Source organism: Phoenix dactylifera, chromosome 13 (assembly GCF_051530095.1).
Source record: "Phoenix dactylifera cultivar Ajwa chromosome 13, Ajwa_hap1_PhDact_Kaust_v1.1, whole genome shotgun sequence".
NCBI lineage: Eukaryota > Viridiplantae > Streptophyta > Magnoliopsida > Arecales > Arecaceae > Phoenix > Phoenix dactylifera.
The window spans coordinates 23,729,029-23,746,177 of NC_143202.1; the positions used below are offsets into that span (position 1 = coordinate 23,729,029).

Below are 17,149 nucleotides of genomic sequence, written 5' to 3' on the forward strand. Positions count from 1 at the left end.
GCAGGAAAGACCTCAAAGACAAAATAGAAAAAAAAAAGCCCCCTTGTGAGTTCGCCTTAGGTCAGCCCATTGCAGGAAATGCCTTAAAGACAAACGGCCTTAAGCCCCCAAATATAGTGGGTCGCTTCTGAATTCAAACATCATAACTAAGTGGGTTTATACATATAGTTTTCAAAAGGATTAAAGTAAATATAGTATGCAATACCATATCGAACAGTTCGATTCAACTAGTATTGTCGTATATTGACTACAAATTGGAACTTGGATAAACATATGTTAAGTCTAATATTAATTATTTACTAGATAGATTCCGGATATATATATATATATATATATATATATATATATATAAGGCTAAGGGATTCAAATAATATCTTTCGACTAGCATATTTGAATGAAGTTTTGGGCCGTTACAAATGGTGTCGGAATGAACTGGGTCTATAATCCATGTACAGTAAGGGATGCTGCAGTATGGATTTAGGGCTGAACACAAGCCAATCCTGATGTTTTTGATTGCATTTGGATATTTGGCAAAACTTAAACAGAAGAGTGTAAGAACCATACATCTTAGATATATACATATCCAAAGAACTATATATCTTTGATATATATAGGTCTAAGAAACTTAAATAATATCTTCTAGTTAACCCTTTGGGCAAAATTTTGGATCGTTACATACATATAAATACGTACACGGATGGATCGATACATCCATAGATACATGCATACATACATATATATAGATATTTTTAACAGTTTGTGGTTGATATACCTAATATATAAATTAGTTTTTGAATTTTGATTTAGGTATTGGCTGAAAGTGATCGTTTTTTATTTTTTAATTTATCAAGCTGCATATTAAATATATTTGTTCCCATATATTATTTGGGCAAGATTTTGGATCGTTACATACATATAGATGCGTACATAGATGGATGAATGGATACATATATAGATACATGCATGCATTCATATATATGTAGATAATTTTAACAATTTGTGGTTGATATACCTAATATATAAATTAGTTTTTGAATTTTGATTTAGGTATTGGCTGAAAGTGATCGTTTTTTATTTTTTAATTTATCAAGCTGCATATTAAATATATTTATTTCTACATAGGTTAGGAGGCTCCAAATTACATGATTTTTGATATATAAGTAGTTTAGAGATAGTAGATTATATCCAATAACTTAGGATCATAAATATGAGACTCTTATTATCTAATGCAGATTTGACTAGATTCGAATCGAAATTGATTGAGTATAACCAAGTCTCGCTCAGATTATACTTGTTATTTTCAAGCCCAGTAAACTGGGCTATTGGGCCTAAAACGTACCGGGCCTGAACCCTTCGTCTTAGCCATCCTTCCCTCGCCGCCGGACGTCGCTCCTCTCTCTCTCTCTCTCTCTTACCCTAAAACACATCTCGCGGTGTAACGAAGCAGCTTAAACCCCTCGACGCTCCCACCCATCCCGGGCCGCAAATTTTATCTTCTTGCTCTGTGGAGTTCTCTCGATCAAAATCCAAGGAAAGATCTCAGCCTTTCAGGTCGGTTATTCCCCCTCTGAATGATCTATGTAAGATCTGATGTAACAACGGTTCTCCGATATAAATAGTTTTCTTTCTTGTTTATTTGCTTTTAGTTTTTCTTAGCAGTCCATCTCGTCGAATACAAAGTATTATACACTGAGAAACATCCATATTTGACATTTTGATGTTTCATTCATGTCATGATTGTTGTTATAATCTCATATATATAATTGTTTTCTTGATCACTGGTTATTTGGATGTGATGTTGAATTGATGCCACTGTCGAACTCGGTGCCGATTAAACTATTATATGTGAGTAGAGCTTGGGCTTGAAATTGGTGGATGTAATTACAGGGGGAAAGAAAGAGGGAATTTAATTAATTATTGATGTAATTGATCATTTGTTTTAAAGTAATGATGCGCATCAATTTAGATAGAGAGGTTGAAACTGTGATCAAGAAGAGGATGTGTATGATGAGAGCCAATGAGTTGTGAAGCATCATGGAGAGCGTTATTATTCCTAAAATCTAGGAATTTGGACGCTGTAGTTTTACAGGTTTTAGGGTGGTGACATATTTGGAGATTTGGATGCGAGAAGTCATTCCTTGACTGTTTGGCAGTTCAATATTGATTGTGTTTTTCTTAATTCAACCTGGATTGTTGACAATGGAGATAGAAACCTTGTAAAGGAAAATGTGATGTAGCTGTTGGCATTTACAACACTCAAGTCTTATACTTGATAATATAGTTGATTTATAGTTTTAGGGCTCTTAAAATTAGGTATCACATTTCTTCTATCATCTGACATGACAGTTGACTTATATGTGTGCTTGCATGCATGCCTGCACTGTGTATAGTTTCCCTCTAACTTTTGGGCATTCTGGAGATTGGAAGTTGAAATGTTGAACACCTTGGAGATTAGAACACTTCAATCCTTGTTGGCATGTGAGATTTCATACATTACACTAGTTCTAAATTGATTATGCTGTTCTATATTTGAATAGGCTGAGAGGGGTCTTATTCAGTTAGCCATACGCCAGAATCTTCCATCAAAGCCAGAGACCGTAAAACAATTAGGCGCCCCCACCCCTCCCCACCCACGCTTGGGCATGCACGTACACACACATATCTGGTGCTTTCAGCTTCAATTTCAACCCATATTGAAACCTTGTCCCTGTTAGGCTAGTACTATGTTGCTTGTGGTTATTGTGCTTCATGTTACATTGCAAATTTCAGCGGTCTGATATTTGTCATTTTCTATAGATCCTTAAAATTTTCAACTTTATAAACTGAGAAAATAATTTAAGCTGAAGCTTAAAAAGCTCTTCAGTATGTTACTTTTATGGAGTTCGTTTAAATTTTGGGTCTGTACAGTACTAGTTATGCCTGCATGACAGGATTCTGTTTATATGAGCACATTTCTTTATGTGGTGAAGCAAATTTGCACCTGGACTTTAGTGTGTTCATTACATGTAGCAGTTTAAGGTGATTAGACATCTCTTTTTTTTTTTTTTCTTTTGGATGACCTTTATTCAAGGATTCATCTTTGATGGTATCAATTAGTATGCTGATTCCATTTCAGTTGCTTCAACTTTATCTTGTTCTTCAGATGCTCCTACAGTCTGAAAGCTGATTTCTTGGTGCCTCCAGCTTTGCTTGATTGCTTTCAAGAGGCACTTTGTGCATCAAATGAAACCTCTATGTTATTGTGATATATGGCAACTTTCTGAATCTTTTGATATCTATATCATTGTAATTGCATTATGTCAGTTTACATCCACTTCGGCTGTTTTGTTCTGTAAGAAATATCATATCTTTGAAAATTGAATATAAGTGTAAAAAGGGCAGGAACATTGTAATCATAAAACATACATGCATTCTATTGAAACGTTGTCTTGCTTCTTGGCTACATCGTATGATTTATTCTTCTGTATTTTTGTTAGTATGTACAGCTCTGGATTGTGGATGCATGAACATCTGCATATGGGTTAAGAAGCAAGGTTTTTATAGGGGTTCATATGTGTCTTATACCAGCAGTTAATGAAATTGAATGTGTTTGCATTCTTTATGAAGAGATCGAGACAAGTCCATCACTGTTCCATAGATCTGATCTGAATTTGGATGTACTGGATTGGGTCTATGTCCACATCCTGTCATGTATCAGCTAATCAGTAGGGTCTTGACCCCCTAGTATGTATAACCAGAAATCCAGAACAGAACTGATTAATAATTGAGTCTGGTATGAGCCACCTGGAAGAGGAATAAACTCAGCTTGAGATCCAATTTATCAAATGCTGATGAGATAAACAATTTCTATAGAAAAAGAAATGGAACACCAATCCAACACAACCTATAATTGGACCATTACAGTATCAGGTTGACTTTGGATGATCCATTAGGTTGGTGAATTCCAAAAAAAAACAGGAACTATACAAAAACCCACCTGATATAGCAGACCCATAGCTAGCTGTATTATCAGGTTATTGTCACTTTATAATGAAGTCAAACCCTTCTATGAATGACAGGTACTGGTATCCTAATCCTCAAGTTTAGGAGATATAAGTTGGAGACTGCTCAAAGCTGTCAGCTATCCCTCCATTCTTGACCATTTGAGGTCTAATTACACTCAGAGCTAATAATGTCCATGGATCAGTCACCAAGCCTGCAAATTTTAGGTAACTTTTTGTGGCTTTTATGCCAATTTTTCTTATTGTTTTAGTATTTCTTACTTTTTTCATGGTTACTTCAGCTCGAGAACCTGAAGGATTCACAATTTGGAGAGGACCCCCATTCAGTAATGGCCAACCACATGTCAATCTTGAGAGAGTTCCCTGTACTTCTGCTGAGTTCAGCGAAAATGGGTCTAGGCTTATTGTGATTAAAAGCGCCTCTACCGTTGTTGTTTATAATTGCTCTGGGTTCACTGAGATAAGATCCTTTGAGATTCCTTCTCTCCTTGCTGCTGTGCTGTCTCCATGTGGAACCTACCTCCAGACATTCCAGAAATCCACTACACCACAAGATAAAAATGTTGTGTTATGGGAAATAGAGACTGCTACTCCTGTTTATCAACAATTTCAAAAGAATATGTCTAAAACCACATGGTCTGTTAAAACACCTTAATTCTATACTTCTGTTTCTATAGATTTTATTCTATGAATGCTTCATTTAATCGTTTGATACTTAATTCCTCAGGCCATCAATTCAATTTAGTTCTGATGAATCTATTGCCTGCCGGATGGTCACAAATGAGATACAATTTTTTGATGCCAAAGATTTTTCCAAAGGAGTTACTTGCAGGTTAAAAATACCTGGTGTGGTTGCAGTGAAGCTTTCGAAGGCTCCTGCATCTCATATTGCAGCATTTGTGGCAGAATCTAAGGTCAGTTATCATATTCTGTGTGGATAAGCATTTCCTAAAAAACTTGCATCTGACGTCAACCTTCTGCTCAGAGTATCCCAGCCAGTGTTCAAATCTTTTCTTGTAATAAGGATGCACAGGCTCAGCCTGTTGCCAGGCGAAGCTTTTTCCGTTGTTCTACTGTGCAATTTCATTGGAATAATGGCTCTACGGGACTTCTTGTTGTGGCTCACTCTGATGTGGATAAAAGCAACCAGAGTTATTATGGTGAATCTAAGTTGAATTACTTGACAATTGACGGAACTCATGAAGGGCTTGTTCCTCTGCGTATGTTTTGTTTTTCTAATTTCTGAATCTTAAAGTCACTGTTGTCAGTGTATTCATGCAGCATTGCTGATCATAAAAATGGATCACAGGTAAAGATGGGCCTGTTCATGATGTCCAGTGGTCTTCTTCGGGTTCTGAATTTGCTGTTGTTTATGGATGTAACCTCTTGATTCTTTCATTTCTATTCCCCTATCTGCATCATGTTTTCTTTAATTTATTACATGATGCATATCTTGTTTTTGTTATAACATTCCTTCACTTGTTTCAGTCATGCCTGCAAAAGCAACAATTTTTGACAAGAAATGCAATCCACTGCTAGATCTTGGTCAAGGTCCTTATAACACAATCAGATGGAATCCCAAAGGAAGATGTATCCTTCAGCACAACATCATTGAGAACTATTACATGCAGTCGGCATGCCAATTGTGGTTATGGACTGTGTCAAGAGTTGTTGAAAACAATAGTTGTTTATTGAATGATTTGTAGCTACAATATGGAGATCGAGATGCCTTTGTTTCTTATATTCAAACTTGTTGTCTTAACTTTTGTTTATACAGTTATATGTTTGGCAGGTTTTGGCAATTTGCCTGGTGATATGGTATGTCCATAACTTCTTTTTCTGTGAAGGATGGGGTCTTGATGTTAGCACACAATTGTTACTTTATTTACTGATATTAGACTATTAATATATGCTATACGCTACACAGATTAAGAGGATGATAGCCTCTATTAGAAGTTTGATGTGTTTGGACTGGTTCACCCGTCCACACAACATGCCGGCATTCACACACCATGCATACTTTCTAGATGTTAGCTAATGCCAAATTTCTGGACACTAGCTAGAGGAAATGCCTTTCTAAATGTCAAATGATAAGTTCTTGTTGTAAGGTTGCTATAAATGAGTGTGACTAAGGAAAGCTTGCTAACCTGTTTTACCAGTTATAACTTCAAATATACTAGATTATTTGTTCACTGGTCTATATTTCTATTATTTAAGCACCTTCATTTATCAAAGGAAACTTTCTGTAATTTTCATTTGCTATTTATCCTTACACTGTTCATTGCTAATCTTGTTTCATGTTTTGATCATCCTTTATACTCTTTGACATAATTTCTATGCACAAAGACTTGCATCTGATCGAATTATAGATCTTCTTTACCGAATTCATTTGCTTTATTGCAATACAAAGCTTCATCTTATGTGTAGAAGACAATGGATATTTAAAGAAAAAACCTAGTGATAGAAATCCCCCTTGCATACTGTCTTTGAGGACAAATATATATATTTCTGTGTAAAATAGATGTTAAAATGATGTGATCTTGCTCTGTTGAATAGCAAGAAATTTCCTTTGTGTGTTTTTCTGCAAAAAAATAAGTAGCAGTAAATGAGCAGGTGAAAACATATCCTTGTAACATCTCTAAGTGCAAACTTCTACATTTATATTGTACCTTAAAGGGCACATTGAAAACCATGTAAACCTGTTCTCTTCCCTCTCTGTTATGCCCCTTTCGCCTCTCTCTTCCTACTTTATGTTTACATGCTCCCCTCCTCACCTGAATGGGTAGGAGAAGCAAGTAGAGGGTTGGGAGTAGGCTCCTCCAACCGGTGGGGTTGAGACTTTGGAAATCGGTGGGGCGGCTGCTTCAAATCATTGATGCAACACTACATAGAAGTGTGTCAAAGGTTTTACAAGGTGAAGCTAACAAAATAGAGGGCCTAGTTCAGCCAAGACCTCTACATTGGACAAAGGTTGTGGGAAAGAAAGTTCAAGCAAATCTAGTATACCCCATGTTGACAAAAGCAAATATTTAGAAGCTCAAGACTTTTACCCTGCTTCATTCATGATATGCTCGGTTCCGAACTACGTAGTGTTGTCTTAAGAGAAGCTTTTGCATCTTTATGGCAAGTTTAACACCCTAACATGGCCAATGATATGGAGCATGGCTTTTATATTTTTAAATTCTAGACAGAAGATGATCCGATGAACATTTTTCCTTGAGGTTCTTGGGTGAATAACGCAAAAATTATTAGTCGACAGAGGTGGAAGAAGGATTTCCATCCTTCTAATGCAGGTTTTGAAACTCAACCACTGGGGGTATTTTTTTTTGAGGGAAACCATTGTGGTAAGATTTCGCTAACTCCAATTTGAATGCTAGAAAGTAGATATTCTGAGGATCATTGTCTCAAAGATTGTGTAAGTTTTAGAATCTAAGGTTGTTGCTGGTAAGGAATTATGAAATAATATGCAAGAATATGCGTACAAGTAGATCTTCAAAAATCTTTGAGAGTTAATGCCCTGATTGGATCTAGAGTCTAGAATACAAGTTGAGTTTTCATATGAAAAAATTATTTTTATGTTGTTATCATTGTGGAAAAATTCATCGTGGGTACAACAAGTGCAATCTAGACATTATGAGTCATTGGTTTTTGGTTAGGAGGAAGAAATGGAAATAGGTGATGAACAACAAGAAGCTAACATGGAGCATGGATATCAATCATTGAGTGATACTATTGTTTAAAGACATGAATATTGTGGTGGAAAAGAATTAAAAAAGAGATCTATATCCCAGTTGTGGATGAACCGGTAACTTATGGTACAAGCATTTGTTGAGGGGCTGGGTTCGATCAAGACCAACATGATCTATCAACACATGATCCAGCTCGAGCCTACTTTGGCTTGAAGTCAGGCTTAAAATACCAAGCCTAAGCCTAACCCGATCAAAGAATGGAAGACTTAGGCCCAACCGATCCATCCTGGCTATATTGGGCTGGTTGGACTTAGCCTATGCAACCCATTTGAGTGTGATGGAGGATTATTCTGATTGGCATGGTTTGGGTAGTTGACCCAAATATTGGGGGAGAAGTAGAATTGGCCTATGAGGGTAAGGCAGTAATTGGTCAAGGTAGTGAGGAGTGGGGACAAGAGAGGAAGAAGTAGGGAGGGAGGGAGAAAGGGTGGATGGCTTTGGTTGGTATTAGTGAGGTGGGAATTGGTTGGGATAGGGGAGAGAGAGTAGAGAGTTGAGAATTGGGAAGAGAGAGGGCTGGTACCTTGGACTTGGACTGAGCAGAGTTGCAAGGTTTTGTCAGCTAGAGGAGAAAGGGAGCTGGTTTTAGGATTTTCTGGAGTCCAACACCCCTATCTTTTACTTAGGTTTTTGAATGTTAAAAGTATGTGCATAACTTATAAAGTTACAATGTGTGATATAAAACATATGCTTTAGATATTTATGTAATCAGTTGTAATGTTGGCTTGTGCCATGCTATAATCTAAAGAACCCAACTCTGGCCCAATTCATAGTTGAAAAAACTTGAACCCACCAAACTCATTAGGCCAGAAAGTTTAATTGAAGGCCCAACTAAGACAGAGCCAGGACGGGGCTGGGCTAGTTTTGTACATGTCTGCTTGAAACAGATCCAAATATGATAATCTTCAGCTCTATATAGTTTTGGGCTCTGCTTGGGCCAGATGCGGCCTCAGCCAAAATTGAATCTTGTTAAAATCCTAAGCCCGACCATTGTCTAAGCTTGCTTAGGCTTCAAATTCTTAGGCCTAGTCTTGGTCCAAGAGCATAGGTACAAATTTTGTAAGCCTAGGTACAAATTTTGTTGGTTCAAGTCATCGAGCCAATCAGGATAGCTAGCTCTCGACACCTTCATGGAATGCATGACAGTCAATGAAGTTTTTATACAAGTTAGCTTTTTCTTTTTCTGTAGTTCCTTTGCATCAATGAAGTTTTTTATGCAAAGCATTTTTTTCTTTTTCGATAGTTCCTTTGCATCAGAGTTGAGTGCTTTGATTCCTTTTCAGGCCTTTTGGGATTATTCAGAAAAGAAGTTGCTTGGAACAACGAAGGCAGAATGTTCTGTGACAAGTGAATGGTCTCCTGATGGACACTATTTCATGACAGCCACAACAGCACCACGGTTACAAATAGACAATGGGTATGTTGCACCTTCATTTTCTCAATAGTTTCAGCCAAATGAATTGTGATTAACATGACTCTACTTTCTCCCTGAAGGATAAAAATATTCCACCACAATGGCACCCTGTATTTTAAGAAGATGTTCAATAAGTTGTATCAGGTCTGTCTGTCACTCTAGAGTAGTCCCAAACTTCTCCAACTCTGCACAACCATGTTATATATTGAGTTGGCTCTTAGTGAGTGGCATGTCAAAATCAGCTCTCAGATTTTTTTTATAATTGAATGATATTAATGATGCAGGCTGCTTGGAAGCCGGAAGCACCTGAAAAGTTTGGTGATATTACCGATCTTGTGAAGTCTGTCAATACTTTAAAGATTGATGAACCAAAAAAACAAGGTCATTTTATTTCCATAATTCATAAAAACTATAAATCTCGTGCATGTCTGGCTCATGAATTTCATTTATTGTTTTAGCACAAGATCCTAAATCATCACAAGCGTCCACTAAGATCTCTGCAAATACTGTGCAAAAACCTGCTGCCTATCGTCCTCCACATGCTAAGAGTGCTGCTGCAGTTCAAGCAGAGGTATGCATTCAGTCTTATCATATGTTATTATTCAAATTTATGTGGTCTTGTGATAGTTTCTAAGTTAGCAAAAAAAGAGAGACAACTTATTCATCTAAAAATGACTAGTATTTCTTTTACAAGTAGACTAGAAGGTAGTTTGTGCATTTTTATATATGTATGCTGTGGTCTTGACCAGCTCGTGCCTGAATACCACCTGCTAGTAGACTAGGCCTGGTTGTGTATGCAACACTGGCAGTTGTATAGCATAGTTCCAATGTTCCAATGAAAAATATTTTAAGCCAAAAAATGGAAGTTAGAAAGAAAATATAAGAGTAATGAAGACAGCAAAGAGTGAGAATTTTTTTTAAAGAAAATTCTCGTTCTTTTTCAAGTTGCAAGTGAAAATCTGGAAGGACAATGTCTTACCTGACTGAAGGATATTCCAAGTTAAAGGACCTATAGGCCCCAAATTGGATTTGCTGTTGTTTAAGGCGTCTGCGGCTGCATGTTATCAATTCCTGAAAAAAAAAAAAGCTTGTTATGCTACCCAGATAATTAATATGAGTGGATTGGACTAATGTGCTGTTATTGGATCTCATAGATAGACTAACCAGATTGGAATTGAATGGTCAGTATTAAGTTTGTTGGAACTTCATACATGGGTTAGGTGCAATATGAGAATCCCTGTCAAACTAGGATTCTATAAAGCTTTCTGTTTCAACAGCCCCCTCCATTCCACCTATGGTTGTCATAATGGAAGTTGTGGCTGCAAGTATTTGAGAGTTGGAATGGAGTTCATTATATGGATGGACGGCTACTGTGGTTTTAGGCAATTGTTGGAACAAGATAAAGCACTCATACTTATACGCACTGCTGTTTTATTATATCATATCAATTTGGACGAATGCCATGACTATCATGCTTTTGTATTATAAAAATGTGCAAGTAGTGCTCTCTTCTGTGTATTCATAGGGAATTTTATGTTTTACGGGCCACAATAAATTCTTGAATTGCTGTGACATATTAATAGATCCTCAATTCTTCTGCTGAGTCCACTCTTTGTATGACATTTAGATGTGAAAGTTGTTCATCTAATGAGGAATAGGAAGATGAGGAAGTGTTATAGTTTTAAGAGAGCCCTGTAATTGTAACCAGCAAGCTTTTGTTAACAACTTTGCTACATACGATATCACTGCAAGTCATTTCAAGTTTTATATTCTATCAATTCTATCTTAGCTTTCCTCAAAAAAGAAAACCAAAGTCGTTAGGCTCTTCTCTTCTCTTCTTGAACCTTCAGCACAAGTTTGAGCTTCCTTCTTTCACTATAAAATCATACTCAGATACTTCTGCGCATTCTCATGCCATCTCACTCTTGTTTTGCCGCCACTGTGTTTCCAATTGGGGAACTATTATTCTTATTTTGATGTACGCATCTCTATAGTTGTACACACCTCCGCTTAACTTTGCCATCCTTACCAGTACCATGTCATTGGGTCTCTTTATTGCCCAATATTCATGACCATACAATATTGGCGGGCCTTGTTATTACCTTACTCGTAACATTAGTTATAAATCTTTAAAAAATCATTCATGACATCATAGTGGAGCTGAAAACAGATTGGATTTGGATCGGTTATCAGTGTATTTTTATCTGACAAATAAGAATATAAATATGGATATTCGTTAGATGCTAAAGTTTGTACTCATTTGTTTTAGATGTATTTAGAGGGTGTGCCTTAGTCCAAAGGTAAGGTTGCTCCATTATAACCTAGTTTTCATGGGTTCGAAGCACAGAAACAATCTGGTGCAATGGTAAGATTACTCCATTGTGACTCAGTGTCATAGATTCGAAATACAGAAACAACTTCTTTGCATGAGGGTAAGGCTGCATATGTCTAGTACTTTCCCAAACTCTACTATCCATGCACTGTGACATCATTTTTTATTTGTTTTAGATGTATTAAGATACGGATTGGATATTGACAATTACAAAGATTAATATCGACATAACTCAGATAGTTAAATTTTATGGTTAAAATATGATTCCATTTTATATTATCATATTAAGTTGATAAACTTCTCAACACTTTTTATTGTTATTATAAAACAAACAAATGACCATACAAGAAGTCATAAAGTTGAAATTGCATCCTGTCAATTATCTAACTTTCTTGCTGGATCATAATATTTCTGCCAAGTTACATTTTTGGATTAAAAAACCGATCATTAAGGATGAAATGGATCAAATCAAACATATCATTGTACAGGAAAAATGAAAAAGACTAAACAAAGATACGTTGATATTGTTGGTTATTTTCTTTTGGAGTTATTAGAGCTATATAAAACTAAATAGAATTGCAAACAGTAATAGATATTTGGACATGAATTATATCCATATCCGAATAGATTTGGACAAGAACGGTTCCAAACAGACAAAGGTCCGATCCATTCTCCCCCATGTGTCCTAGAAATGCATTTTCACTTGGTATAATTAACTCTTGTTTGATCGCAAATGTGTTTATCTATATCATTGTTTTTTCAGCATTTTAGATTGATAACAAAAATGATCAGATTGGCCCACCTTTTTGCCATCACTAAATTAAATTTGGCTCTCATTTTTATCCGTACTAAATATGTATTTCATATATTGCTTATATATGCTTTTATCCCTAATAGCTTTCATCAGCATTCTGATATAGCCCTATTCACTAGTCTCATCACCAGCATTTTTTTCAAATTTTATATTTTGTAGACCAAAATATCTCCTGGATATCGGCCATAATTTCAAAAATTATGGTTGTTAGGAGCTAGGGGTAGTACTATCATACGAAATATGCACAATAATTTTGCAGGCTATCAGCAGTTTGATATTTAAGACATTCTAATGATATTCGTTTCTGTAAATGACAGCTCTTTGGGGGGATTGCTCCTGCAGAGTGAGTCTCTCTCTCTCTCTCTCTCTCTCTCTCTCTCTTTGTGGGGTATTTCTTTTATTTATGTGGATGTATTTACATGGATCCAGAGAAACAAGCAAAAATGCATTGCGAAACAAGAAGCGCCGGGAAAAGCAGAGGGAGAAAAAGGCTCAGGAAGCCTCAGCTGCTACTTGTGGTAGTTCATAGCTCTTATTAACACATCAAATGTGGACTTTGCCCAATTTATAGTAATGGAGGATGTCAAATTTATAGGTACCATGAAGTACCTTCAGAGATGTACGCGTGAATGTAATAATTGATCAGTTGGAAAGCAGAGTTGATTGCAGCTATGTAAGATTTTTGATATCCACTTTTCTTGAGCATGTAGAAGGGTAAGATATTGGAAAACTTGCTGTGTCTGAAGAGCATATATGTGATATTCTATATGCCCAGATTTGTTTATGGGGAATTAAACCCGTAGCCAACATAGGCATAATCCAAAAGCAAACTTTGCACCTGAATTCTCCTTAAAAAAAAAAAAAAAAAAATTGTGCTTGGATCTCGAAGTATCAAACTAGCTGGACATGATTGGATTTAATTGTAGGCCTACGTCTAGTCAAGAATTTTTTCTTTAAAAAAATATTTTATTTTATTTTACTTTTTAAGATAATAGGGCCATAGCTAAGGATGCCCTCAGAAAGACCAAACCTCTTGCATCAGCCTCCAGAAGCATAGCAAGGAAGGGGAGGAAAAGCCTTTTCAGTCTAGCTCACCTAACCTGGGAGAGGTAGCCATATCTGCCAGGAAATTGGCAACCATATTACCTTCACGATGTAATAAATGCCTTTTAAAGGAGGGGCATGGCTTCCAAGGGAGTCTCATTGTGTCACGGATTCACAATGAACTCGTGTTGTTGGGAAAAAGACCAATCCATGCTAATAAACTTGTGTGGTATCCTTTTCATTAGTCAATGTAGGATTATAACAATCTCTTCCATCTATCATGTCGATTCCTTGAGAGAGGGAGTCTACCCACGGCCTGGATCCTCATCCCTAATATTATTTAACAAAGAAATTACATAACTAATGAAGGTCGTAATGCATCATGGGCTTGACTTTGATACTACCTGTTGTGGAAAGCTTAAGCTATTAGGGAGAGGATCAGTCCAAACTAATAAATCCATGTGGCACCTTTTTTATTAGTTGATATAGGACTATAACACTTGAGACCCCTGACATGGTTAGCATTCGTAGTTAGATTCAGCTAAGGCTGGTTTGCTATTTCTGTAAATTATCTTATTGAACAAAAAAAAAAAAAAGAAGATGGGTGGGAGTCCAGAAAAAGTCAAACTCAAGAGAGGATCGATCGAACTCAGGTCACTGGCACTCACTCAGCATCGGCATATTTCATCAAATCATCCAGTTGGCACCTAGCTAGTTCTCTAGTTTTAGCTAGCAAACATGTCATTCTATGTCGTTAACCTTTATTCCTCGTTATATCATACCTTTATTTCTTTCAAACTTACATGATATAGGTATTACTCCAAGTGGATCCCCATATGACCTAACAAGTGAGCTTATCTCCTGGTGCCACACCAAACTGTTTGCAATAATCTTGATAGTATCTAATACGAGCATTCATCAAATCCACTCCCTTGCCATCACACTCATAAGCACCATTGATCCTTCGGATTGTGGCTCCAAATCCTTGGCCAGAAGTTATGACCGAGTGCACGTTCTCCATCCAAAACCACAAGGCGGCCTTGAAGGATGTATTCACGTCATTGGCCACTGTCTCAGGGTTGTTCAAGCCATCAAACCCAATGCTCCTTCCGGCAGGACCGTAGTTATAGTTCCAGCTCAATTGAAGGGGGCCACGGCCGTAGTACTTCTTCCCTGGGGCGCACGGGTATTGCTGGGTGTATCTTTTATCGCAGTAGTCGTCCTGGGACGTGCCATTCTTCTCCTCTATGAAGCAGAGGTCTGCTTGTGGAATACGGAAAAATTAGTCACAAGTTTTGGTCAGTAGAAATGTTTATTTTAGATCCAAGAGTAGTGGATATTAACATTATGCTGTGGCTAAATTTTGAAGGATGAGCATTTGATAGACAACTAAAAAGATCAATTATATTAGAATTTTTCTAGATAATATGGGAGAAAGAGAAATGAGAATAGCTAGGAAGTAATTTTCTCTTTTGGTTTAAGCCTGTATCAATCCGGTCGATTATCCAAGTTGTTTGTAGAACTACAATTTGAGTTCTTAAAAGAACCCTTCACCTCTCACATTTGGAATGGAAATGGTGTAGCTTGGTTTATATCCCCTTCCTGCCTTCTCCTTTACTTGTGTATCCCTAGTTTGATTACCTTATTTAACTTGGCTGGGTCCTCACAAGCGACAACCTTCTTTCATAAAATTATAAAGAAATTTATTTTGTTTTTTTTGACTTCAATACTCTCTCATTTCAAACGAAACCTTGCATGCATGGCAGAAAACTTACGTCCAGTTTCATGCGTGACGTGGGCGAAGAAGGCGGCGATCTCGCGCTTGGAGTCGTCGGCCGTGCCGGCCCGGCCGAAGCTAGGGTAGGAACCGAGTGCATCAAGAAACGCCGACCGCGTGTAGAAGCCCTTGCCGGGGCATCCGCCATCAGCCTGACTGATGATTCCATCAAAGAATTGCTGGGTGACGATATCCGCCACCGAGACGCCGTTCGCCGGCGGCGAGGCTTGGCACGGCCCCTGTTGGCAACCCGGACCGCAGTAGTCGTTGCCTGTGCCGCAGTAGCCATACTCGCTGCAGCATAAGCCCGGCGAGCACCCGCAATTCTGGGAGGCCGAGGGGGAGATTATTCCAGCCAGCAGGAGGGATATGAATAAGATCATACTGGTACCTGCCATTTTACTGGCTCATAAAAGGATGGAGGAGCAAAGGAGGTATCTATGGAGGCAGCCTCATAAAAGGATGGGTAGTGCTTTGATTTGTTTGTCGCTTTCCTTGCAAGCGAGCAACTCATTATGGATGTAATATGAGTGGTCCCGAGGGTCATTGGCTTTGGTGGTGCGCCGTTTTTGCCCCTCGCGGTTGATTTCTGCTTTGGGTTTGTCGCCTGTCGGTGGGGTTTGCGTGGAATTGGCAGCTGGCAGGCGTGGTCCAATAAAACAGTCAGATCCGTCCGTCTCGCTCCTTTTCCGAGCTCACGGATCTCTCGAATATCTCCTTTTGTCCTTCGCGGTTGGTCGGGCGAAAACCGCCGCGGAGGCATCGAGCCATTATTCAAGATCTATGCGGACGGATGAATTAATCAAACGAATTCAGAACACTCAAAGATCTGTCGCGAAAAAAGATCAATCATTCTTGCATAACCTGATATAGAAAAGCAATCCTGGGAAACAACCCAAACTTTTTAACTTAAGATGCAAATTCACCACCTTGCACCTTTCTAAAGATTAATTACAATAATTTTTCAGGTTTAAGCCAGTAATCCACCTCAAAGCTTGTCAAAGCAATATTAAGTGAGTTATGAATAAATTGTTTGGAGAACTTGTAGAGTTTCACCTTCTATGATAATTGGAGCCAAAGCAAACTAACTGGGGGCGTTTGGTACGGGATAATCGTTCTAGAATCAAGGATGATGTGGGTGGAAGTGATGAGATTACCGCGTTTAGTTGCACTATGGTGATCTTACGTGGCAGTGATCCTAAATCATCTCAACTCCTCAAATCACCGCCCAACCCGGTGATGGGATACCCATCCTTGAGGTCGGAAATCCAAGATTACCCTAGGGCAATGATCCTGGATTGAAAATTAAAGACAAAAATACCCCTCAATTTAGCAAAAAAATTGATATATCAATATACTATCAATATATTATGTCAATGTTATATATATATATATAATATTATGTTGATATTATTATTATATTAATGATATATATTATATTATAATATATTATTATTGAAGGATAATATATTTTATATGATTAATAAATATATAATAAAGGCTAAAAGTAGAATATGTAACAAAATTATGGAGCTATTATATAAATTAGCATATTGACTTATAGTTTTTATTCATGAGAATTAAAAACATATAAAAAAATCCATCTAAGATATATCAGAAATATTTATAGTATTATAAAGTTGGTGATTTTGGATCTCCGTACCATACCAAACAAATTACTCATGGATACTCAGAGATTTTTAATCACTAGACCATGGCCTACCAAACACATTGATCTTAGATCATTGGGGATCAAATCATCTCAGCATTCGAATCACCGAAGATCTTAGATCACCATGGTGAACTTGTTGGGGTTACCAAACACCCCCATCACGTACATGAGGGTGGCACACGACAAGTTAATGGAGTAGAAGGCAGGCCTTCCCATTTTCTGCTGGCTCACAAAATCATTCTTACCAAGGGCTAACTCTAGGGTAGAGAACCCTAGGATTACAAACTTAACTACCAAATACAGAGACCTTGAATCGTTAAGCATTCTATTAACATACCCAGTCACA

General features: G+C 37.4%; 2 protein-coding genes across 2 annotated transcripts; one reads left to right on the forward strand and one right to left on the reverse strand.

The window, feature by feature from the left end:
- Positions 1-1,324: 1,324 nt before the first annotated feature.
- On the forward strand, positions 1,325-13,040 carry LOC103708572 (Eukaryotic translation initiation factor eIF2A family protein). Its single transcript, XM_008793565.5, has 14 exons — positions 1,325-1,551; positions 4,059-4,208; positions 4,283-4,637; positions 4,729-4,915; positions 4,987-5,221; positions 5,311-5,379; positions 5,490-5,591; positions 5,779-5,819; positions 9,034-9,167; positions 9,245-9,308; positions 9,449-9,545; positions 9,623-9,735; positions 12,628-12,653; positions 12,740-13,040. Exons 2-14 carry the CDS (start codon positions 4,172-4,174, stop codon positions 12,837-12,839), a joined length of 1,560 nt encoding a protein of 519 aa, XP_008791787.2. The 5' UTR covers positions 1,325-1,551; positions 4,059-4,171; the 3' UTR covers positions 12,840-13,040.
- Positions 13,041-14,098: 1,058 nt separating this feature from the next.
- LOC103708573 (endochitinase EP3-like) lies at positions 14,099-15,563 on the reverse strand. Its single transcript, XM_008793568.5, has 2 exons — positions 15,130-15,563; positions 14,099-14,614 (listed from the first exon to the last, which is right to left on the reverse strand). Exons 1-2 carry the CDS (start codon positions 15,527-15,529, stop codon positions 14,196-14,198), a joined length of 819 nt encoding a protein of 272 aa, XP_008791790.2. The 5' UTR covers positions 15,530-15,563; the 3' UTR covers positions 14,099-14,195.
- Positions 15,564-17,149: the final 1,586 nt, after the last annotated feature.